Raw genomic sequence first — 24,760 nt, 5'->3', positions numbered from 1 at the left:
CACACGTTTATGATACTTACACATTTTGTTCAGCAAGATAATCTTCACAAATGAACACCACTTTTATGATTTTTTTAAGTGTGAATGCAATCGCCAGAAGTAAAAAGCTAACGTTAGGCTATAAACAAACTACACCACGGTCGCATGATCAAGATTATATACAACCAGGGGGTAAAAGGGGATGAGTCGGCTTGATGACGTTTAGTAGTCTCATTTAGCCACAGCCTTTTTAAAGACACATTAAGGCTTCAAAAGTCATGAATGGGGTATGTATTGATGTATTTTATGTCGTAGAACAAAATGTTAAAAAAAATTGTTGCCATGACAACTGCCCCCCTGTTTTTATGACTAAGCAATGACCTCCTTTGTCATTCAGTGACTGAAGCTGTCTGTATATTATTGCTATTATGGGATTTGTTGACAAAAGAAAAATGTAGAATATTATCAGAATTATCAAACGCTGCAAACTGTAAGCTACGACACCCTTTATGATTTGTTCGCGACGCAAACCTATTCTCAGAACTGCATGCAGTCTGCTTGTCCGTCAACCCTTTGTGTAACCGTGCACCTGTCTGAGGGAACTAATGAATAAAAGTGATTTAAAGGCCATTACAGGCTTTGACCTTTTCTGCATGCATGGAGAGAGATTAAAAGAACAAGCTGTGGTGCTGTTGTATCATTTTCTGTGAATCCCTCATGCACGAGTAGGTAATTTGAATCCAACATGGGAATGGCGGACTCAGGCACTAACTAATACCACTATATGGAAATGTAATTACATGCGGTAAACACACTGAATGGCTATTGCTGAAAACCTGCCGACCATAAATAGCATCAAAAACAGGGTTTGAGTTAATGAAAATCTTAAGGATTACAACTTTAGATTGTTAGCTACAGCTTAGCATATTGATGCTCCAAATATCCCACGCTCTGAAGTCTGCATAAACAGCCTACCGCTAAAGCTGATCTCTCATTCGAGCAACATAGACGAGAGCCAGAGAAACAGGGGATGAATATTAAAGAAAGACAATGAAGATATTTTACTGCCAAACCCTCTTTTAAAAGTAATCCTTCAGCAGCTGTTTTTCTTCCCACAGTCAATTCATTTCTAGGCTTGTTTCAAGAATCCATCCCACCACTGTTTCCTGAGAGAGAGAGAGAGAGAGGGAGTCAGACAATAGAGGGAGAGGTGAAGGAGGTTACAGACTCCAGAGATGGAGAGAGAATACAAATCAAGTCTGCCGCTGGGATCAAACCCTCTGAGTTTAGGGATCACTAGCATTGAGCAAGATCTGCTCCACATATCCAGCATAATCCCTCCGCCACACCGTGAACACTTCCTCTTTGACAAAGAAGAGTCAGTGTGTGTGTGTGTGTGTGTAGGAGTGTGTGTGTTTTATCAAAGCAGTGTGTTGGGATAGTGGTGTGTGTATATACAGTATGGGTTTGAGTTAAGAAGGAGTTATTCTGCCTCAATGGGCCATGTCTTCCTACTCTCTTTTCTTTTATTCCCTTATCTCTCTCTCTCTCTCTTTGTGGCTTTCAGATTCGTCACAGCGTCTCAGAAAGGCTTTAAGGAGTCAACCAAAACTAAATCTATGAACCAAAGTTAAATCTTATATTTCATTAATTCAAATTGCAAGCATTATTATTATTTTTATTTGGCCTTCGGAAAAAACAACTGCAACACCCTCCCTCTAAGATATAAAGTTGTTTCAACCATGTATAACTAACAAAGGCAAATGCGCAAATTGAACGCAAAATTAGCGATTTCCAAATTGTCGATCAGTGTTTCCCAAAGCCCCAAGATGACGTCCTCAAATGTTGATATTCAATTAATCTTATAAGTTATTTTTCGAACAAAAATGCAGAAAATTCTCTGATTTCAGCTTCTCAAATGTGAAGATTTACTTTTGGACCATTTTCCCACACAGTCAACAGTCCTTAACATATTATCATTAGGGCTGTAACTTACCTTTATATTCATTGTCGATTAATCTGTTGATTATTTTCACGATTAATTAGTTGTCTGGTCTATAAAATGTCAGAAAATGGTCAAAAATGTCGATCAGTGTTTCCCAGAGCCCAAGATGACGTCTTAAAAAAAAAAGATATTCAGTTTACTGTCATAGAGGAGTAAAGAAACCAGAAAATATTTACATTTAAGAAGCTGGAATCAGAACATTTTGACTTTTTTTTCTTTTACTTACTCGTTAAAATTACTCGTATCAATTAATCGATTATCAAAATACTTAGCAATTAATCTAAAAGTCGGCAACTAATCGATTAATCCTTGCAGCTCTATTACAGGACAACTTTATATGGAAGAGGTTACATTAAGTGTGTTGGGAAATCCCTGAAATAGAGACATGTCCATATGGCAAAGCGTACCTTTATGACCCGCTGTGCACATTAGTGCGATCATTTGCAATGATTTTTTTTTTTTTTCTTTCTTTTAATCCAGCAATAATTTGTGTACAGTCCCTTATCGTGCACTCAGCCATACCAGCCAGGTTCTGCTTAGTGGTTTTACAAGTGTATGTGTGTTAATTGTCAGTGCTCTGTGATGGTGAGAGCATTAAGGTGTGAGAGCTGCTGCATCCCATTTGACCTGAGTTTGACCCCCGGAAGGATGTAGCTGATGGGAGGAAGGAAGGCTTTAATGTGTTCGTACATGGACAGTTGGATCTCTCGTGGGTGTCGTTTGGCCTCTCTTCACGCTCCTATTTGACCCAGACACACACTCTTCATGACCTACACACATTCACAGCTCCATCTTTCTCCCTTTCTTCTGTTCTTCAGTTTTGAGCTGTCCCTGCCATGTTTCTCTCTCTTTCCCTGAACTATTTCCTCCTCTGTCGTCTTCAGTCAGGTCGTGTGTGAGGGCTTCCCCTCCTCTGATCCACCTCTGTATATTTATAGCTCCTAAACCCCGGTCCAGCAGGAGCCATCAGACGCAGCTTGTAAACCAAGCGTCTGTCTGCCCTAATCTGGCCAGTTGATTGGCTAATACACCTCTGTCAGGTCATCCGCTGCTCGCTGCAGCTGTCACACGGGATTGATCCGTCATTTATCTCTTTCTCTATTCTTTCTTCAATCTCTAACTCAATTGGTTTTGCACATTTTTCACTCTGCTGACATGTACCTGATGGATGATTTCAGTCTACCTGGGGCAGACTGCAATTTTCTAAATGCTGCAATTTCAAGCATGACATTTTTCATGTCTTGTTCTCTGCATAATATCTGAATTAGTGTAGAATTTGCCATTCAGCAACACACATTTAGATTATTTTTACGTTTTAGCCAGTGAGGCTGTTGGTGGGTCCACCGCTTTGGTCCAGACTGAAATATCTCAACAACTATTGGATGGATTGCTATGAAAAAGACATCCATGAAGTTGACATGTATGGCTTTGAGTGCTTTCTCATTATTGTTTTGGTCATGAGTACTTTCACACAGAATGTGAATATTACGCTGTGAAAAAGCGACATACTTTTTTTTGGTACAGGGTCGATTTTCTGAGCTTTCGCTCCGCTAATAAAGGCATTAACCAATCAAGTTGTGTGGAAGTGGTTATATTTATGAAACAACAACACAAAGGCTTTGTAGTCCAAACCAGGAAGGCAAAATGTATTGCTCATTTCAACCTTGACAAAGGCAGCGCAGACCAGATCCACTCCTTCTGTTCTTACCTTTCACAATAAAAACCCTAGACATATAATATTCACAGGCGAGTATTTCACATTTTCATGTCATTCATTCGTCACATTCCCCGGTTTGTAAAGGCCTTAAGAAGCCTATTGCCTCACAGAGCTGCTAGCATGCCTGTAGATTTGTTTTATTATCAGGGTTATTCACTCCCTCACCTTCATTCACCCTCAATCAACTCTGTCTCCATTTTCCTCTCCCCCTGCCTGTCTCTAAATCACTACCTCCTCTTCCTCTTGGCATTAAATTTAATCCTGCATGCCACTTGATTATGATTAGGTCCGGACTTCCATTAGTGAAGCCAGCCGCAGACTGAAGTTAGGTTGTTTAATGTGTGTGACTCATTGGTTTTGGGAGAAATGGCTCTCCTGAAGGCATAATCTGCAGCAGCTGAACTGGCATGGCAGCGCACCACCTGGCTGTGTGTGTGTGCATTCATGTTTTGAAATTAAAACCATTTGGCAAAGTGCTGTTTGCTATCTGCATCCAGCAAGTAGATAGATGTGCCAGCAGTCAGTGTGGTATAGCCTTTCTCTCCTTCTATGAAAAACAGGAATCGTTGTCATAATGTTGTGACAGGCCGTTTCCTGCAGCCTCTTGTGTCTTTGATGTGTTGCTTTTCTGCAAACACTGGTTTTGGTTTTTCAAAACCCCCCATTGTGGTGCAGTTTAACTTGGCCGCTGAACTTTCCATTAAGTCAATTTAGCTTTATTGTTTGGCTTCTCTGCACCGCTGAGTGAAAAGAAAATAGACATCAATCACGCTGGTTGTCAGTGGATTATCGTCAAAGAGTGCAGGAGTGCGCGGACACATGGTGAGACAGCTGGTATTGGGACATTTCCTCACGTGTTTATATAGTATATTATGCAAGGAGTGAGTCATCTAGAAAGCCAGACAGCTCAGATCAACACTGGGCTGCTGCAGGAGATATTTTATACATGAGGTTGCTGTGCGTTGCTAAAAATGTGCGAGTGCACCCTCTGCGTTGATCAGAAACATTCACCCTGGACTATCTTAGTCTCTTTACTCCTTCGGTGTATTGATCCTTGTGGTTGAGAGTGAAGAAGGGGGTAAATGGGTCAGAGCATGTGTGCACGCTCCAGTGTTCATTATTGATGGCATTGAGGTCAGCAAATGACTGGATAAGGTGGAGATGAAAGGCGGGGGTCGGTGGTGTGGTTATTTTAAAGCAGGTAAAATGAACTGAGGAGAGCTGAATTTTCTATTTGCCCTTCATTGAGTCCCTGTTTGATGGACAAGCACTAACAGGCAGGTGGTCCTGCCAGAATGACATAGCCTTGCAGAGGAAGGTAATGGGGAGCAGCGTGTCACGATGCATTAGGGTGAGCAGATAGATGGGCTCAGAGATCCGTCTCGGATTTGTGACCCAGCCACATATTGACCAGATAATGAAACAGGGACAGAAAAAGACATTCAGAAAGAAGCTGAAGAAGACTGACAGAAATGAAGTAATTTAGGCAGCCCGACTGACAGGTGTGAACAGTGCACTGGAGCGAGGGTGTGATGATCTGCTTTTGTGGAGAGACACGACGGGTGTGTGTGGTGATGGATGTGTTGTTAAATGAAGATTGACATCTTACTGATTGTGTCTCTCCGGACAGAAAGCATGTGACCTGAGCCCCAGAGAGTGTTGTCACATGAAGGGCAAATTTAGCCGAATCCACACACGCAACATAGGGGTGGTCTTTACAATTTTGAAATTGATTTTTTAATGCCATAATCTATATATTTGCTTCATTTGAGTCTATGCGGAGGTAGAACGAAGTTACCGCTTTTATTGTTGTACAGTAGTCTGAGTAACATGACGTCATATCCGTTCTGTATCCGTCAACCAAAACAGCTGTGAGCCAAAACGAAAAAGTAGAAAATGGTGGAGGTTCCACGTGAATACGACCCGCTCTGTCACATATTAAATCCACAGTGGTAAATGCTACATATACAGTAAAGTATGGAAACACTTTTGGTTTCACACATTACCAGGAAAAGTAGAGCTAGACATCATGGGTAAAACTGCATGCTAACTCTGCCATGGACAGGAAATGTTATCATATTGCGGTAACGTGCGGTCAAGCCAGCTGTCACTCTCATCTCCGTGTTCAAATCGTCCGACGCTGCAACTGTAGAGCACCCATATACTGACATTTATGTTAAATACAGTCAGACGGAGCTGACCATGGATGTAGAAGAGCTAGAGACGGACTTGACGAAGTTAGCAGAAGTATACACGTGTGACTACATCCGGTTTTCAAAATAAGGTGTTAACTGTATATACAAAATACAAACATGGATATAAGATTGATTGGATCACCAGAAGTATAAAACATGACATGCCCCTTATAAAATAAACAGAAAATACCACTAATTTCTGAGGGAATTGTATTTATTTTTTGATTTTTTTGGTTGCTGTAAAAATATTAATAATGCCTGACAATGACTGATATTTGACATTTGACTTCAGGACATCTCTGACTACATACATACTGAAAATCAAACATTTTTACTGTATCAATTTAGATATTTTCCAAAGTAAAAGTCCCTAGAAGTGTATGATTCAACCTTTTCCCATGGTTTAGTGTTAAAAAAAGTTAAACAGAAATCACCATAAATCGTAATATCGAATCGTAATACTTGTAGAACGGCGATACTTAAAAACTGCAATACATATTGAATCTGCACCCAAGTATCGTGATAGTATCGAATAGGGAGATAGGTGTATCGTCCCAGCCCTACAGTGTCAACACATATTCTTCTATATGAAAATCAACACCCAACTTAAGCTGAACTTTTCTAATTTCCGCCCTGCCTGTGAACGCGTTACGGGGGCGTCAACTTGCCCCAGAGGGTTTAACCGGGGAGCAGGGTGACAGACGGAGGAGGTTAGCGCAGAGCCGGGGGAATCACGGCCGTGACAGCCAGTCATTGTACTTCAACGACTGTCGGTATCACGCTGTCATTGTGTCAGTGTTGGGAGCAGACCCACAACAGATGCTGAACAGATAATAGAAGCTTTATCTCTGGATAACTCGCATGTGAATATGAACAAGGGCCGCTTCAAAGAGAGCGTCTCAGGTGAGCAGAAAGTTATTAAGATCCTCTGGAAAAGGCTTTGTGTGTTCAGATGAAGAAGTGAGGTTGTCGTTATGAAACAAGAAAGCATTTCCTTTGAGTAGAAATCTGTAAGTGACTGTATGAGCATATTGCTGCACTGCTGGGAGTGTAATGTATTAAATTATGCACCTGCAGTTTTCATCTGCCTCCATTTGTCCAGACGGGGAGTTTTCATTATGGAATCTCACTGTGAAGCAGTGTGACAGTGAAATCTTTTCTTATGTGTCCAACAAGCTATTAATCACAAGGAGACATTAGTGATGGCTGTGACGGTGACTAAAGGGACACTTTTGTGTGTGTGTGTGTGTGTGTGTATACATGCACACTATAGCTGGTGTGTTTCTGTGTGTGAAACATTAATTGGTTGATTCAGCTGCTCAGAATCTGCTCAGATTTCTATTTTCTGCTACGAGCATCAAGTGTCCCATCTGCTTAATGCACCAATTTACCATCCTGTCTCCTCAACGGTTTCCCCGACTAAAACAATTCATAACCAGCTAACAGGCATGAGGGTTTTGCTCACTAATGGGATTTGTCCACTCATAAACAAATCTGTGAAATTGCTTCTCCGGCATGTTTTGCCAATTAAATTAAAATGACTTCATTGGACCTTGTGGGATTATGTACTTCTGAATACTTGATGTGATGCATAATCAAAGTGTGTGATGGTCTTGCAAACACAGAGACTCACGTTTCATATTATTTCATTACACATCAAGAGCTAAAGGTGTATGATTATCATGGTTAAATGTATCTGGATGAAAAGTCTGACTCCATGTTTTGTAGGGGTGTAAGAAAATATCGATACACATGAGTATCGCGATATTATGTGTTGTGATACTGTATCCATTCTCCAAAAACACTTTATTGACTTTTAATTAATCTCTTAAAAATCCGAAGGCTCGCCATCGGGCCCGGCCGCTATTCGATCTTTTAAAGGTTGTAGTGGGCTCAGTTTAAAAGCTAGAGTGAAGATGGTATCATATGAAAACCAAAGGAATCCATTGTTAGGATTGGCTACATTTTGGCGAGGAAAATCTGTCACGGCCATTTTCAAAAGGTGCCCTTGACCTCTGACCTCATCTATGCCTATTCTACAGTATATTAATCATTTGTCAAGTAAGTCTTGCAACAAACGTAGGTATTACACTTCTACCATGAAATTATGATATTGAATATCACCGTTGCTATTCAGAAAATCATATTCGTTAACATTACTTTTACATAGGGCTGGGCAATATGTCAAATATATCGACAAAACGATATAAAAATGTCTATCGTATATATATTTCTATACCATTTCTATCGTGATATTGGTTAAGCCTATATTTACTTATTTTTTCTCTATAATTTCACTTAAAATTTGTATGTTCATTTTGCACTCGAGCTCTTAAAATGAGAAAATACTCCGTACTTTTCGTTTGAAAATTTACCATGTGGTTATTTCTAATAGACTATTTATTTATTGAATTACCAGAAACATGCTGTATTGTTTAAAATTACCTATATCATGATAGAAGACTTCGGCCATATCGCCCAGCCCTACTTCCACGCTTTAATGTTATGATATTAAGCTGTTATGCACTTATGTCCCAAATGTGTGTTATTGCAGCACTGATTGACATTATTTTGATAATAAAAATACCATACACTTCGAAAGGATCTTTTTTTATCTGCAAGCAAATATTTGAGTAGAGGCTCTGGTCAGGGATGTCCTGAATCCCCTGAGCAGCTTTTGTTTATCGAAGAGACTCAGAGGCTCATCACACCACTTTGTTTTCACCAGAAATTCAGATATTTCTCCCATTTCAATGTGTTTAAAACGCTGTTGTACTTGATTGTTTACGAATGTTGTTTACAGAAGAAGAGGAGCTTCCATAATGTTTCCAGGCAGTCTGGACTCAGCTCAGATTCTCAGAGGGAAACCAGACTGCAGATCTGCCTAATCACCAGATGCCTTCTCTCTAATGCATAATGCATCAGACTGTTATTACAAGTCTGCAGGGGAAAACACAGCAGTGATTTACATTAATATTTCATCAAGCCACCATGACATCAAAGTGTTAATGGAGGAGACCTGCGTGTGTGTGTTATCAGTAATGAAGTGGACCCTGGCGGCCTGTGTTTGGCCTCTATCGGGGTGTCAGCTGGAGAGGTGATAATAATGTGTTAAGTTAGTTTAAACTCAAAGAACAGACAGGCGTTAACAAACAGCCTCATGAATAAAGGTTTGAATAGAAAAGCTCTTTGAACCATACAAGGCAAAAGGCTTCCACAAAGAGCCTCAAAGCAGAAAAGTGAGCTCTAGGTTTAAAAGGAGTTTACTGTTTGTATTCCAGTCCTGGCTCTGCCCTTTCTTCTTCTATCCTTTATGTCTACATCTGCATGAAATAAAAGTAAAGGGATTAATCCATAAAACCACGAATGTGTGGACCAAAGATAGAAGCTGTTCGTCTCTACTTTCCTGTAAAGAACAAGAAAGAAAATGTGTATATGTATCTTTCAGGACCTTCGCCTCACTCAGAGGCCATCCTTACCATAATAACGCTACTTTAGGAGCATTGAAATTCAGACGGTGGCTGGCGGTATCTGGGTTTTTCACTCCACTATTTTGTTTTTCTCTCGTAAATTATGACTTCATAATCTCGCAAATCTGTATTTTATACTCTGTCAAATACAACATGTTATACTTCACCAAACCACAGACTTTATGGGGTTGTAGCTGCTGCGGTAGAGGACCAATCACACATCACATTAAATGTAATTACATGAATACATTGCGGTGAATGGCTGCGAGATCTAGATCTAGATCTGGGTACAAAAAGGATCGAATGCAGGCATCATTTTACTGGAGACGTTTTGATACTAATTAGTGGTTATTTCGGTCGATACCTTAAAGGTACCAATATCCCTAGCACTAACTGACTTATATCTGATATTATGTTAAATGCCACTATATGCCAGCGCTGTGACATTTTCCACATCTCTGACACAAGCTCACTGTGTGTCCTCAGATGACAGTGCGTCAGCAGCCAGCAGTATGGAGGTTACCGACCGCATCGCCTCTCTGGAGCAGAGGGTCCAGATGCAGGAGGACGAAATCCAGCTGCTGAAGTCCGCTCTGGCCGACGTGGTGCGCAGGCTCAACGCGTCCGAGGAGCAGCAGGCCATGGGCTCACGCAGAGGACCCACCAAAGGTAACATACGTGCACAAGCATTTGAATTTCATGGGTTTTTCAGCCCTGGGGTGTCGAGCAAGTTCTTCTGGTTTACAGGCATGTTTTTGGAGTTATCCTTTTTCTCCCTTTCCTCTTTCTCTTTCCTGATGATGTCTACTTTCCTGTAAACCCTGCTTATTTCCTTCCTCTTCCTCTCCCTCCTGTCCCCTCTCCTCCTGGACTGTGTTGTGTCGTTAAACGTGTTGTGCGTCATCATGTGTATATAGACCCTGCTTTGATGAGAAAGTCTCCCTCAGCAGACAGCAATGTTGGGAAGCCAGGTAGGCCGACTGTGGAGTCTGTCTGCACTAACCAGGCTTGGTGTTGTGTTTACAAAAAGCACATTTCAGTCACTAGGAAACACACAGTTACTTTCAGCACTGCACTGCCTGAGACTATGTGATCTGAGTGTGAAGACACAGATAGAAACAGATTTAGTTAGCCAGGGGGAATCTCGGTCTGCATTAGATATAGTCCAAGAACTCACTGATAATTTTATCAATGAACTGTCAAAGCTTAGTAAGAATAAGCTGCAGAGCACGTTTGGTATTTAACTCTGTGTATGTGCAACCTTTCTGTTAAAGGACAATTCCCCCCTAATTTTTTCTAGAAAATTGCCCAAACATAACGATGGGACGTCACATGGACAAAACAACAGGGACACCTGGCAAAGTAACGCAATCCACCACAAATTACAGTTATAGTAAAGAATAGTTTGACATTTTAGGAAATATGCTTATTTGCTTTCTTGCTGAAAGTTAGATAAGAAGATCAACCTATTCCTTTAAGTTAGAGTTGAAACAACACCTCTCACAAGTAAAAGGCACAATTCTTAATGTACGTAACTCAAAAAACTATTTTTCCTTCTGCTATTGCTCCCTCCACCTGATATCACACAGCTGAATGCAGTATGTTCTCACCTGCTCTCTGGGAAATGTAGGAAGCAGACCTAACGAATCACAATTCACATCATCACAGAATAAGAAAGCACTGAACACCATAGATTGATCGATGATTCGCTTTTCCGTTTTTATTGTGTAACACTGCACTGCATGGGTGGATTTTCAGCTGAGGTGTGTTTGATACAATTTGTCTCTCAAGTAGCATCCTCACCCAGGAGGCTGATGAAGTCTGCATGTGAAATCTGCTGCACTTCATGCCTTTTTATGTCCTCAAATGTGCATTTGAGTACAGAAACAGATTATGACTCTGAGCCGCTGCCAGTTTCGGTCTCCGGAGTGACTGCGGACGGATGGAGTTTCAGTTTGATTTGCGAGCCGGAGGATGACTCAGACTCGGAGTTGCTTTCCTTCGTTGTTCTTCACTTTTAGCTGCAGGGAGTCCGCAGCCTGCTCTCCTCTACTGAAGCACAGTGATCTGATTCAGAAAGCTTATGCACACAAGCTGCATAATGATGGACAGCCATGGACTCACATTCATCTTCTTTAACATGCTAACAAAATTACAACCTGCAGTTTGCCCCTGCTGCGTAATTACTACATGAAAGATAACAGAGCAGTATGTGTGTGTGTGTGTGTGTGTGTGTGTGATGGATGAAACAGGGTCTATTAAATATTTATCACTGCAGATAAAGCTACAGCTGGGATTTGTTATTCTGGGCTTGCCTGACTGGCATGTGTGTGTGCATGTCCCTTTTGTGTTGTCAAACCGCCTCCTGCAAATTATTTGTAAACATAAATCATCTCTATGGAAAAGTGATCAAAACAGAATAATATTATCAATAAAATGAGAAAAAAAAACATTAAGTTAAGCTAATTCATATTTGCATTACATTTAAGATTTCTACTTTTGCTCTTATGCTATTTTACACTGTGTAATGATTTCATGTCTCTTTGAATCCTCACTGAAGAGCATGATGTCATTGATCATATCATGTGTGGTGTTTAAGACTGCAACAATAATCGGTTGACTATACATCAAGTATAATCAAAAAAGTGTTGCGGTTCAATTGAAGTTTCATTATTGCATTAACCAATAACAAAGAGAGAGTTCCTCCTGTTCTACATGCAGGTGGACAGAACAGTGATCCCTCAGTAATTACCGTTTTTATGGCAGAATGTAAAAAGAGTAAAGTTTATAGTCCAAAACCTGGGCTTTTGGTATTCTCAACGATTAATCGATTAGTTGTCAAGTTTTAAATGAATTGCCAACTATTTTGATAATCAATTGATCAGTTTGACTAGTTTTTTTAGAACAGTAAAAAATGCTGATTCCAGCTTCTTAAATGTGAATATTTTCTGGTTTCTTTACTCCTCTATGACAGTAAACTAAATATCTTTGAGTTGTGGACAAAACAAGACATTTGAGGACGTCATCTTGGGCTTTGGGAAACACTGATCGACATTTTTCACCATTTTCTGGCATTTTATAGACCAAACAACTAATCCATTAATCAAGAAAATAATTGACAGATTAATCAACAATGAAAATAATTGTTAGTTTCAGCCCTAAGTGAAATAACAACAGGTGAGCTGTGGGAACACTATAGAAAAAATTGTGACTTGTAACATTGTCGAAACATGCATAACCAGAGAGTGATGTCATTAAACCTGTTACCCCACTGCATGCTGGGAGGCTTTCCACTACACCTACCCTCCTGGTACACAGATTTTTACCCCATTTCACTAATTATCAAGATAATTATACACCGGGAAACGCAATTTCTCTGACAGATGTTACTTTGATGACACCACAGCAGTTGAGTTGGTTCTGGTCTTGTATCCATCTTTTTAGTGAACCTGCCCTGTCTTTGTCCTTTTTCCTTTCCAGCCAGGCCAATGATCGCCACCCTGCCGTTACGGCCCACAGTCAACAACGGGACCATCCTACCAAAGAAAGGCAGCAGCACTCTGCCCTCCCCGTCTGGATCCGGATCCAGGAAGGACAGCAGCACATCTGCCGGCAAGAGGTGAGGAGACGAGAAATAATCCTTAGCCACCTAAATGACCGTGCAACCTATATGTTTGCAGTTGTGGATTATGTTCTACTGTATATTATTCTATTATCTTTTATCTATTGCATTATTTTTACTTTTAAGGAGGTTATTTACATTTGTTTTTGACCCGTTCTAAGGTAATAGACATGAAGGTTTGTGCTACAGCTCTAAGTCGAATGTTTAGTCTTAAGTTTCTTAAGTGTAGTGTTGCTTTACTGAACCTTCGGGTCTTGTTAACACTCTTCTAAACGTGTTAAATCCAGACACGGCTACATGTTGGCCAGTTTGTGAGGTCTTGCATGTATCACGTCTTTCTTTCCAGACATTTTATTAGTCTCCAGACATTTTTCAGTCCTGTCAGTCTGTGCCATGTCAGATCATTCGAGCCATACATCTTCATATATCTGGCTTTTTATCAGCAAAAGCGACTGACAGTTAACAAGGCTGATAAACAGAGAAGCAGTATTGTCATCTCTGCTTCCCCGTTGTGTGTGTGTGTGTGTGTTTATACATGCATGTGGAGCACAGGTTATCAATCTTGTCTGTCAGGGGGAACAATAGGCCTTCTCCCATCCCTGGATGACATTACCATAATCAGATGAAGCTCAGTAGACAGCAGCTCCAATCCAAACAGCTGTTAACGTCCCTGTGGCGTTGTTGCCTTGATGCTCAATGTGTGTAGTTTTATTTCTACTCCGGGAAGACTGAGAGTTGATGCTTTATAATGCTCGCTGACTCTCACCTTAAGGTTTACTGGAGAGGACAGTAAAGAAATGTAACCAGTATGAGGATGGTTGATAGAAACAAACAGTATCAATGCAGGAAGCGTGATTTGGTCTTGTGTATTTCCTTGATGTCTTGTTTTATTGTGTTTCTCTGAATGGTTTCAAGCTCTTTCTACTTCATGACTTCTTGAACCGTGAACTTGTACGAAAGGAATTTGAAATACTGAATCCTTCGTTATTTAATTGATTTATTGGCATTTAGGGGTGGGGAAAAAGTCGATAGAACATAGTATTGCAATATTGTATCGATACACGGACGCCAAGTATCGACCTTTCATTATTACTATTATAACTTACAACTATCAACCTCTTAACAATCCAGCCAGCAGCTATTCTGTCTTTCAGAAGCTGTAGCGGGCTCAGTCAGAGTGAAGAAACTGGTATTATATGAAACTAGAAAACCTAAGGAATTGATTGGTACCATGCTAGCATGTCGGGAAGAACGCAAAATAATGCTCCAAAGTTAGGCTAAATTTTGGCGAGGAAAAACTGGCATGGCCATTTTCAAAGGGGTCCCTTGACCTCTGACCTCAAGATAAAACAGATGTTGACAAACTGCATAATTTACAGTTGTAAAAAGGTAATATATCGCAATATATCTTATTGCAATACTCAGCGTATCGCAAAATGTTTAAAATCTCAATAAGATCGTATCGTGACTCAAGGATCGTGATAATATCCTATCGTGGGGCCTCTGGTGATTCCCACCTCTATTGGTCTTTAAGTTAACACATTTCAATATATTGAGTACGGCTGAAAAATACTGTAATGAGCCAATAAAATATACCCGTTATGTATACGTTTTTAATTTCCTCCAGGTTGTTTAAACAAAGAAAAATACGAAGCACATGACCACAGTGTCTGCTTAGATATACGTAAATGAAGATAATGAATGACTTTTCTTGCTGCTCTGCTAAATGGAGGGTTTGAATTTTGACTTATGCTGAATGTTAAACATTCTATTAATTATTATTTTAGCAATTAATTTAAAGAAAAATTATTATTTCATTTTTAATTAATTAAATTGCCAAAGTTTTCTATGAAATCTACAATCAACTTAATTTGTGATTAGTATAGATTGAATACTGTAAGATAGATGATCAGCTTCAGTCGTCTCCTCTGCTTATCTTTACGTACTGTGGTGTCTGTCTTTCCCATCTTTCCTGTCTTGCATGTCCGCCCCTTTGTCCTCTCTCTGATAACATGTCCTTTCCAACTATGATGTTATATCCTGTTTATGTCCTGACCACCTACAATGTGAAGTCCCGCCAATCTGTCCAGTTTGTCCTATCTGTCTCGCTCTACCAGAATGCTCTACCTGCCCCTCAGGTGAGAGGATCATCACTGGTCACGATATAACATCATCGCTGCATCGCAGCTCCGATGCATGCTAACCATTATAATTCAGTTATTAAATCATCATCAAGTTGCATGATAATTGTGACATAGTCATGTTTCCATTCGCTTTTTTTTTCCGTGGAGAGGACCCACTCCCTATGTAGATATTAACGGCTCATTCTAAGGTAACAAAAACACAACAATTCTTATTTCCAGGTGATTATACACTAAAGAAAATACTTATTATTATACTTATTAATGTTATATTCCATTTCTGCTAATAGATCCCCCTAAATGTTACGCACTGGTCCTTTAAAATTCACTTGAAAATTGAATGGAAACATTACTAATGTGACATTTCTCTCACTGCTAAAATTCATTGTTGTTTAAGTCATCATTCTTTGTTTGTTTTGCTTACAGTGTGTGTCTGGGATTAATCTAAACTGCAGATTGGTCACAATCCCATCAGTTTTGGCACACACACACAACAGCCTTTCCCCAATGCCCTGTGGCCCAATTACTATGATTCCTCGTGGGATAACACAGCAAACAACAGTTTCTCTCTCTCTCTTCTTTCTGGTCTGTTCTGCTCTGTACTGAACGAACACACACAGGCTCTCCAGAAGGGACAACGGCCACCGGCCAGTTTTAGGGTTTGAATAGACTTTTCTCCCATAGGGTGGATTAGGTGACTGGGCCTACTGGCCGTTGGATTGCTGATGGAGCCTTTTCATTGTTGTAAATAGGCAGGCTGTCTGCACCGCCAATATGCAGATTTGCACAGGTCTGTACTGACATTGTAGTTATGATCACCAGAGTGGATAAGTGTGGGGAAACAAACATCCACGTTTCTTTTTTGCTTTAGTGCAAGAGTCACACAATTTTTTATATTTGAAGCAATATTAAGACAGATATAAGCTGAATCATGAAATTCGTGCTTTCAAAAGCTATTTCTTAGATGAAAACTTCACCAGAGGGCAGTTTTAGGAAAGCAGCGTCAGGTAGTTTTATGACCTATTTCTTTCCTGTCTCTTTTTGCCTTCCTTGTCACCTCAGCACTGTGAGGAGAGCCAACTCAAACGAACACGTGGGAACTCTCACGCGGAAAGATTCGGGCGACAACAAGGGCAACCGAACCCGCGCCGGATCCACGGGCAGCAATTCCAGCGGCAAAAGAAGTGACAGGTAACACGGACGTCACGCTAAATCAGCGTTTAGTGGCTCACACATTCATCCTCTAGTTTGACACACCAGAAAAATCCACTGGTCTCCTTATGAATCACTTTCAAATCAAAAACATATAATGGTTTATCTGGAGGCGGGAATGACAGCTGTCTATTTACTCATTTACTTTGCAGCAAACAGAGGGATCCAGTGTTCAATGCAGGTAAGAACTAGAGGCACCTTTATGGCTCTGTAGCCTGATAGATTGATGCTGTGATACACTGAGAGCCGTTTAACACATGCTGTTGTTGTGTCTTATAAACATCAGTGTCAAACATTCATCCTTCTCATGATGCACATGATCTCCTTCACATATAACCACTTCATCCATCACTACATCTTCACATCCAAACTTCCTTTCATTTTTTCTTTTCAAAAATCTCTTTCTGCATTGTTTAAATTGAACTTTAGTTGTGTACAATTTTCATTTAAATTTAATTAAATTCTGATATATTTCTGTTTTGGTAGACTTACTCTCATAATTGAGGCCATTCTGACTCTGGGTCATTAAAAACTCATAACCTCTGTTGTGTAGAGACTGAGGAGACGTGGAGTCTGTACAGCAGAGTGAGCCTCCTACAGCTTTCCAAATGAAATTAAATTTTACATGAATCATCTCAAACGCTTGTCACTGAGTCCAGCTGAAACCCAGAAAGTAGTCCCATGGATTCATTAAGCTACTGTAGAGAGATCTGCTACTGCAAATTTACAGCTAACCAAACTGGCCTCGCAAACGTTTTTAATTATTTATGTAAAACTGAAATTTATTTGGAACGCTTTAGGAAGCCTTTTTTCCCCGTAATAATTTATTGGACCTAACATCAGGTGTACATAGACATACAAATAAAGCGCAAATGTAAATGATTGTCCCTCCATATTTTGGTATTTTACCCCCAAAGCACCATGTACAAATGGACAAATTAACTGTTAGTAGTCATGTCTGTTTACAAAATTCAAACTTTATGATGTCATACATTTCAGCTAATGGAGAGAAATACATCTAATATGCCATAAGTTTATTAGTCTGCACAAATACACTACGTCCAAATAAAATTAAAGCATATACTACAAAAAAATAAGCTTTATGCACACTGTTTTTTTGTTTTTTTTTGGTGTCCGCATTTCACAAATCTCTACGACGGAGATGGCGAGTGCAAAGTTAGCATTACCAATAGTCATTATGGCTACAATAATAATAATAAGACCCAAGTTGAAAAATACTACAATTACCTTAAATTAGTGATTGCTGTCTTTATCTGAAAACAGCACACTGCGACCTCACTAAGATAGCGTTAGCTCCTGATTTCTCTTATTTTTTGTAATCTTTTCATGAGTTTATGTGACATGTGTGAGCTCGAACACAAAGACAACAAAGACAATTAAGAGCTAAAGAAGCACAGGAGGAGCAACCCATTACATTTTGAGTTTATAGTGTTTCCATAAGACAAGTGGATCATCTCGCACACAGTTTATTCTTTATACAGAAAGCAGAAACCACCTGGTATCAAGACAGTGGGACTGACTGACTATGAAATGAAATGAAATGAGTATTGATCCGAATTTTCATCTCCGACATGCTATTGATTTTTTTTTTTTGTGTAAATTGAACCGCTGTTTTTTCATTTGGTTTACACACCTGGCTCCAGTTCTCTTCAGATCAGGCCGCGTCCAAACAAAGTGTACAGCTTACTGACCCACTCCAACTAACAAACGACCTTTAGCATTTTCTTTAGCTTGAGGTCCAATTATAGCAAATATGATCCACCTATAAAATCAGACTATCTGTATATTTGCCAAATGTAGCCACAGGGTTAATTATTACCACTGTGCACCACTTATTGGACATTTGAATTAATTATAGGCAAACAATCTCCCGCATCGGCCCGATCAGCGACATAAACTGCCACTAGGTGACAGTTAACCAATACAACAGATAATTGCAGCAGTAAATTCTGCCAATATAATGCTAACCTGCAATACATGAAGTGATTACATGCAAAGTGGTTCATTTGATAAAACTAAATGTGCTGCAAGCCAGTGCAAGCACATGAGTTTGTTTGTTTTTTACTTTCACATTGTAAAGAATAGTAAGAAACAAAAGTTGATTTAAAAATGCTCAAATCAGAGTTTTTTCTTTGTAGATGACTAAACAAAGGAAAAAAGCCAAGTCAATTTAATCACGTAGGAGCAGAGGGTGGGACACCATCACACAGAAATGAGCACTGATTGATTTTGAACATTAAGGGAGGAGCACTGATTCATTAGGAGCATTAAGGACAGAGGCTGTTCGTTAACACCAGGAAACAGGAAGTTCCCTCATATTAGGACAGACCAGGGAGTGAGAAAGCCATGCCACCCCTCACCTGGTGCTTGTGTCTTTCTCTGTGACCTTTACAAGGGATGCGACGTGTGACCCACTGCAAAGGTAGGCCCCCCCCCCCCCCCTCCCCATCCCGTCACCCTCGCCTAAAGCCCCCCGGCCTACACAGCTCTCTGGACACTGCAGATGAGTTGTTTTGATCTCTGAACATGCATCACCTCTGCTCTGAGCTGCAGTGCAGAGGCAAAAGATAAAAGACTATTATTTTGAAATTTGAATACATATCCCGTTTGGATTTGTCCTCCCAAACACTCGGGAGATATCTGAAACTTTAGAGATTTGCTTCGGTGCAATGATCAGAGAGCTGTCCAGACAGGGGCAGGAGTGGGCTGACAAAGTGTGTGCGTGTGAGAGTTCCCTTTATTGTTCTTAGACTTAATTAACTAACACACACACATACACACACATCCTGCCTAACCTCCACTGAGTGTGATTGCAGTGTTTGCACTTGTGTGTCTCCACACTTGTTGTTCAACTATGGTTGAAGCTGCTGCTACACCAAACGCGCGTGTGTTTGCTCGCACCCTCACTTTCGCTCGTAGGCATTTTAGTCTCTGTCACCATAGTAACAACACAAAGATTGCTGACACTCGCTTCCTCGCAGTCGCTTTGAGTTTTTTCCAGCAAACACTTGAAATCCTCTGTTCTGAGATTCCTCGCTGCAGCTCAAAGCAAGTAGATTAGCAGCTGCTCTTATTATCTTTCTGCCCTCAAAATGAATATTTGCATTACAAACACATTCAGTCTCTTTTCTGGGTAGTTCCTGTTTGATTTCACTGCTTGTAGTTTTCTCACAGGGCCTGAGGTGTCGTCTGTTTGTGTGTAGTCTCCTTCAAAGTATTCACAAAGCTGCCAAGAATTTAAAAAGGAGTTAAAGCTAGTTTCCTCCCAGATATATTGCTGTTTAGCCACTCATGTTGTAGGATAATTCATTTGCTTAAAGATAATCTGAGCAATTTACCCTTGAAAGCATCTAGACCAGTGGTTCTCAACATTTTTGGTGGGTGACCCCTTAAAATTAAGCAGCTGGCGTCCCCCTCGTCACGGGTTGCATACAGTACATCTGTGTTGTGAGCAGTTTAATCGGAGTCATTTTGTCCCCTAAACATCTCCGCTTGTTTCATCTGAATAATTATTAAAGGCCTGAAGAGGTAAACCTTTGCAGTATTTCACAAGACTAATATATCGTAAGACGTTTCTTGGAAAAAAATAAAGTAAAATGGTGTTGATTAAAGGGGACCTATTATGCTTTTCTCCTTTTCCCCCTTTCCTTTAGTGTGTTATATTTATTTTTTGTGCATAGTGACAAAGAGCAAAGTTACAAAGTCCACGTCAAAGGGAGTTCCTCTCCCCCACAGAAACACGGCTCCTGAACTGCCTGAAACACCTTGCTTTAAGCTGAAGTAGGCGAGATTGGAGCAAATATGATTAAAAAAAGTTATTTCTATAAAACGGTCACTATATCGTGACAGTAGTACATGAAACAGGTAACCTGACAAAAATCATCACGGTCAAACTAGGCCGCATTGATCAAATATGAATCAATATTATGTTACGTTAATGCCTATTTCTCGCCTCAAATGTTTGCAGAATCATCTTGTAGTGTACTGTTTAGCTGTGAAATGAGAACGTTTGTTACGCCGCCACCATTGTGAAATCTGGTGAAGGAACGCCAAGTTCTGGTAACATGACCAGAGCACAGCTAATAGGAACGCTCTCTCAATGCCGTCAAGGGCTAGAATTTTTAAAGCCTGAAAACAGAGCCATGAGGAGGTGCAGAAGTCTAGTTATCTCTCAGAACACTTGAATTACAATATGCTGAAAGGTTATTATGGAATTTTTGCCCAATGATGCCAAAAATGTACTGCCTACTGCCACTTTAAGTCCCGCCTTTTCATCCGTAACATGGTGATGTCACCAAGTAACACGTTTGCATAATAGCTGCCTAGCGGCTAGTTTGGCACGTCCTCAAACAAAGCTCGTTAGAGCGGAGCTGGAGCGGAGTCCGAAGAGTTTGGTTTGGCGGACCAATCACAATAGAGTGGGCCAGCTGACCAATCAGAGCAGCCTTTCAGAGGGGCAGCACGGCCGGTATTATGAAGCGTTTACATTAAAGCATGTAAACATGTTCTAGTAGAAACCCAAAATACAAGTATGCACCTGAAAATGAGCATAAAAGGTCCTTTTTAAAGGGAAAATAGGAATTTTCTTGAAAGAAAAGCTCCATTCAAACCCAAGTAATACTGTATTTATTAAGTAATTATTTATTATAGGACATTTTATTCTCCATATACTGTATGTAGATTTTTCTTCTCTCCTGCCCCATTGATCATCTCGTAACCCTCAGGTTAACCTTATGACCCCTTGCTAGGGTCCTGACCCCCAGGTTTGGAACCACTGATTTAGACTAGTTAGCGAGGATCTTGCTGATGAGACAGTGAAAAAAAACTTCTTAACAACCAAGAATTCAAGATACGATCCCAGTTTTCCTACTTTCCTTTTTATAGTTACATCTGTCTAACGTATTCTGCCAACCATCTCCACCCTTTTGCCCTGCTTGTCCCCGTTTGGCCCCCTCCACCCATCCGGCCTCGACAACCTCCACCGCTCCTTTCCATCACTGGCTCCTCTGCTCTTTTCCCCGTCAACATCATAGTCACAGTACAGATTTACCTCAGCCGCTCTGCTAAACGGAAGGAGACCAGCAGCAGCCCCGCCGCTTCGTCTGTAATGTCCCATTCAGCCGCCAGGCCCCAACAAACCTCAGAAAGCAGCATGGCAGGCACGGCCAGAAAGGGCGGTGCCGCCAAGGTGCCACCGCTCAGAAAGCCCCCGAGTTTTAACCTCCAGTTGAGAAAGTCGGGGAGTTTGTCTTCGTACTCTCCCCTTGATACACCCAGTTATCGCAGCCCCGTCAAGTCTCCCAGCCAGTACTTCCAGATTTGTTACTAACTAATCAAGTCTGGAAATACAAAACAGCAACACTCACTTCTCTAGATGTTTATTCTAGTTATGGAGCTGCAGTGTGCTCGAACCAAATTCATGGTTTCATATCAGATCTGCACCATTAAATGCACCATATGGTGGTCACTTTCTGTCCAACGTGTCCCCTCACACCAAAGAAGTTGCAAAGAGATTTTTAGCATCAGCTAATAAAATCTCATCCACAAATCTATTATATTACCTTACATGATAGTATTTTCTTCTAATGAGCTTCAAAAAAGAAAAATAAATATTTATTTATTTGTGGACATAAATGGTTAATTTTGTTTGTTTTGGTCCCCTTAATATTTTTTGCATGATTTGTTTTTCCAGTGTTAGCATGTTTTAAATTGTTGAGGATTTCTCATTATCCCCTTCTCTAAGCTTAAATCTGTTTTTTTTCGTTTTTTTCTCATAACATTTCCATCGCTCTGCTTGTGTCTGCATTTTCTGTTGGTTAACCTCTGCTGTGAGCTGAACATTTATGAGTTTTGAACGTGTTTGCAGTTCATTTTTTGCGGTCTTTGTTGTCATAAGAATGTATTTGAAATGACTAATAAAGTCGGTTAAAAAGCTAATTTGTTTGTGTTTTCAAATTCTGTCATTTGTTGTCTTTAATGGAGTCAAAAACAACACCCATCATATCACATCCCTCCATTATCCTCGAGTCTTGTCACACATTCATCAACATTGTCACCCACGTCATAATAACACATTTAACACATTGTATTATGCTTCATTGTCATGTCTGTGCTTTTTGTATACTTGTCAAATATTTATATTTATATTTTTCCTACATGTATATTAATTATCTCACTGCTCTTTTCTGTTGCTTTTTCCAGAGGAAGGTTATGTGAAAATGTACTTGAAGGGTCGTCCCATTACCATGTACATGCCCAAAGACCAGGTGGACAGCTACTGTCTGGAGGCCAGAGCTGACCTGCCCAGCAACAAACTCAAACTGGACTGGGTGTATCCTTTTTTTCACTTTTTTTAAATACAGTCCTGCTTGTGATTTGGAAAGTAATCTTCTGAGGAGAGTAAATCCAGATTGTCCAGTGATGTAGTTGAGAGAGGAAGCTGACAAATGTGTCATCTCGTCTCCCTCCCTGCTTGTCACAGTAGATCTGCTCAGGTGTTTCATTTTCACCATGTGGCGCCGCCGCGGTCGGAGACGGGCTCATCGCTCTGCAGCCTGCAGTCAGTAATAACCTGCACACAGCTGGCAGGCTGAGGCACAACCAGTCAGCAGCTCCTCTTGTGCTCTTTTATTTTTATTTTGTTTCATTTTGCGGCTTCTCCTTCTTTCATTTGTTGATGAAAGAATGAATGTGTTGTTCAGTCTAGCAGAAACCCGATGGGGAGAAAGCCGTAAGGGAGACAAAGACGAGATTAAATCTGAAGAGAGAAACACACACACACACACACACACACACACACACACACCTATAAATAGATATTTGGGCAGCATTTTTTGTATATGTTGAATCCAGTATGAACTAGATAACAGATAGACACATGCGCACAGTGTTTTGTAATGTTGGATAGACGTTTGAATGCATTTTAATGTATTTTTGTGGTTTCTTACCTTCATGTTAAGATGAAAGATGCTCTATATGATATTCAGAGCATTAATATAGCAGCAAACAACTATTTACTATGTAAAGATATATGTGGAGTAATGTCTACCTGAGCAGAGAAGGAAGTCTCTCTCCCTCTGTATGTGTTGTAATTTGAGCTTCTCCACACTTTAGTTCATGTAAGCGTGCCCCACTGGATAGCTCATGGCCGCCGCTCTGCACTGCTTTCATACGGCGGTTACAGCTGATAACCGTCCTGACCGACAGCGCCGTTGCGGAAGCGTAGCATCCACCCTCCGGTTCCCCCCCAGGTTAACAGTGTTAGCTCTGTCATCAGCCTTGCCCTTGTTTTCACTGTTAACGCGAGCCGCCTGCTCAGCCATCGCCATGTTGGGAGCGGTGCGGAAGCGATAGAACTCTCACTCCAATCTCACATTTAGCAGCTTTAAATAACAGTGACAAATATTCACATTTACTGTCTCTAAACGTTACACCTGCTGGTTAGAGTGCAAGCAAATAGATCCGTCATTTTTTAATCCTTTGGACTAGGGCCTCAACAAACAATTATATTCATTGTTGATTAATCTGCCGATTATTTTCTAGATTCATCTCTTGGTCTATAAAACATCAGAAAATGGTGAAAAGATGCCGCTGCATCCAATTCAGTTTTGTTTTGTCCAACAGTCCAAAACCAAAAGATATTCGGTTGTAACTGGGGAGTGTTTGGCAATATTTTGCTTGAGAAATTACTTAATTTTCCTTGACCTTTCTTTAATGTCCAGTTACGGTTACCGCGGTCGAGACTGTCGCTCCAACCTTTACTTGTTGCCCACTGGAGAAACGGTGTACTTCATCGCCTCAGTGGTCGTCCTGTTCAACGTGGACGAGCAGCTGCAGAGACACTACACCGGACACACGGATGACATCAAATGGTGAGTGACACTTGCAGATTTATATAACGCATGCATGCTAAGCCGAGGGACTGCTTCCACATACAGTCACTGCTTCCATTTATCTACTGCAGCCCAGTATCACATCTGCCATCTACATTTCATCTCTTTTCCCTGTTGGAGTTTTCTGCACAAGCATGAAGATATGTCTGTGGGAAAAAGTGTAGTGCAATGAGGTAACCTTCAAGAGACACGGCTATGATTATGTTATTACACCCTGGCATTGATAAAAGTTCAAATTAATAATGAACACTTTGAATTACAGATCAAACGATGGATTGCAAACAGACTCTCACTCCTTTTGAAGACAAAGTGTTCAAGCTTCACACGTGCTTTGAGTGCTGCTACACCGCCACACCCATAAGGGGATGAAAATATCTTAAACGCTTTAATTTCCTCCTCATATTAGTGCAGACAGCGTGCGGTAGCTACAGTGAATATCACAGCTTTAAAAACCTCCTTTCATGTTCTGCGAGCACGTTGCTCATCTTTATTCAAACGCTCCTTTT

General features: G+C 40.5%; 1 protein-coding gene across 9 annotated transcripts in view; it reads left to right on the top strand.

Moving 5' to 3' along the window:
• The window catches only part of eml1 (EMAP like 1), a 63,791-nt gene that overhangs the window by 30,988 nt on the left and 8,043 nt on the right, over positions 1 to 24,760 (top strand). For 3 of the 9 annotated variants that reach the window (XM_037796809.1, XM_037796806.1, XM_037796805.1), the window contains exons 2-10: positions 9,853 to 10,035; positions 10,284 to 10,337; positions 12,847 to 12,985; positions 15,061 to 15,126; positions 16,192 to 16,320; positions 16,494 to 16,522; positions 18,758 to 18,784; positions 22,564 to 22,693; positions 24,084 to 24,233. In XM_037796809.1, coding sequence (XP_037652737.1) covers positions 9,853 to 10,035; positions 10,284 to 10,337; positions 12,847 to 12,985; positions 15,061 to 15,126; positions 16,192 to 16,320; positions 16,494 to 16,522; positions 18,758 to 18,784; positions 22,564 to 22,693; positions 24,084 to 24,233 — 907 coding nt within the window. Of the gene's footprint in view, positions 1 to 6,652; positions 6,800 to 9,852; positions 10,036 to 10,283; positions 10,338 to 12,846; positions 12,986 to 15,060; positions 15,127 to 16,191; positions 16,321 to 16,493; positions 16,523 to 18,757; positions 18,785 to 22,563; positions 22,694 to 24,083; positions 24,234 to 24,760 lie in introns of those variants that run through there. The other 6 variants (XM_037796808.1, XM_037796807.1, XM_037796810.1 and 3 more) reach the window with 6 other exon arrangements.

The sequence above is a fragment of the Sebastes umbrosus genome, chromosome 16 (genome assembly GCF_015220745.1).
Source record: "Sebastes umbrosus isolate fSebUmb1 chromosome 16, fSebUmb1.pri, whole genome shotgun sequence".
Classification (NCBI taxonomy): domain Eukaryota; kingdom Metazoa; phylum Chordata; class Actinopteri; order Perciformes; family Sebastidae; genus Sebastes; species Sebastes umbrosus.
Note: the sequence above shows the minus strand (reverse complement) of the source record. Positions and strands in the feature narration are given on the sequence as shown.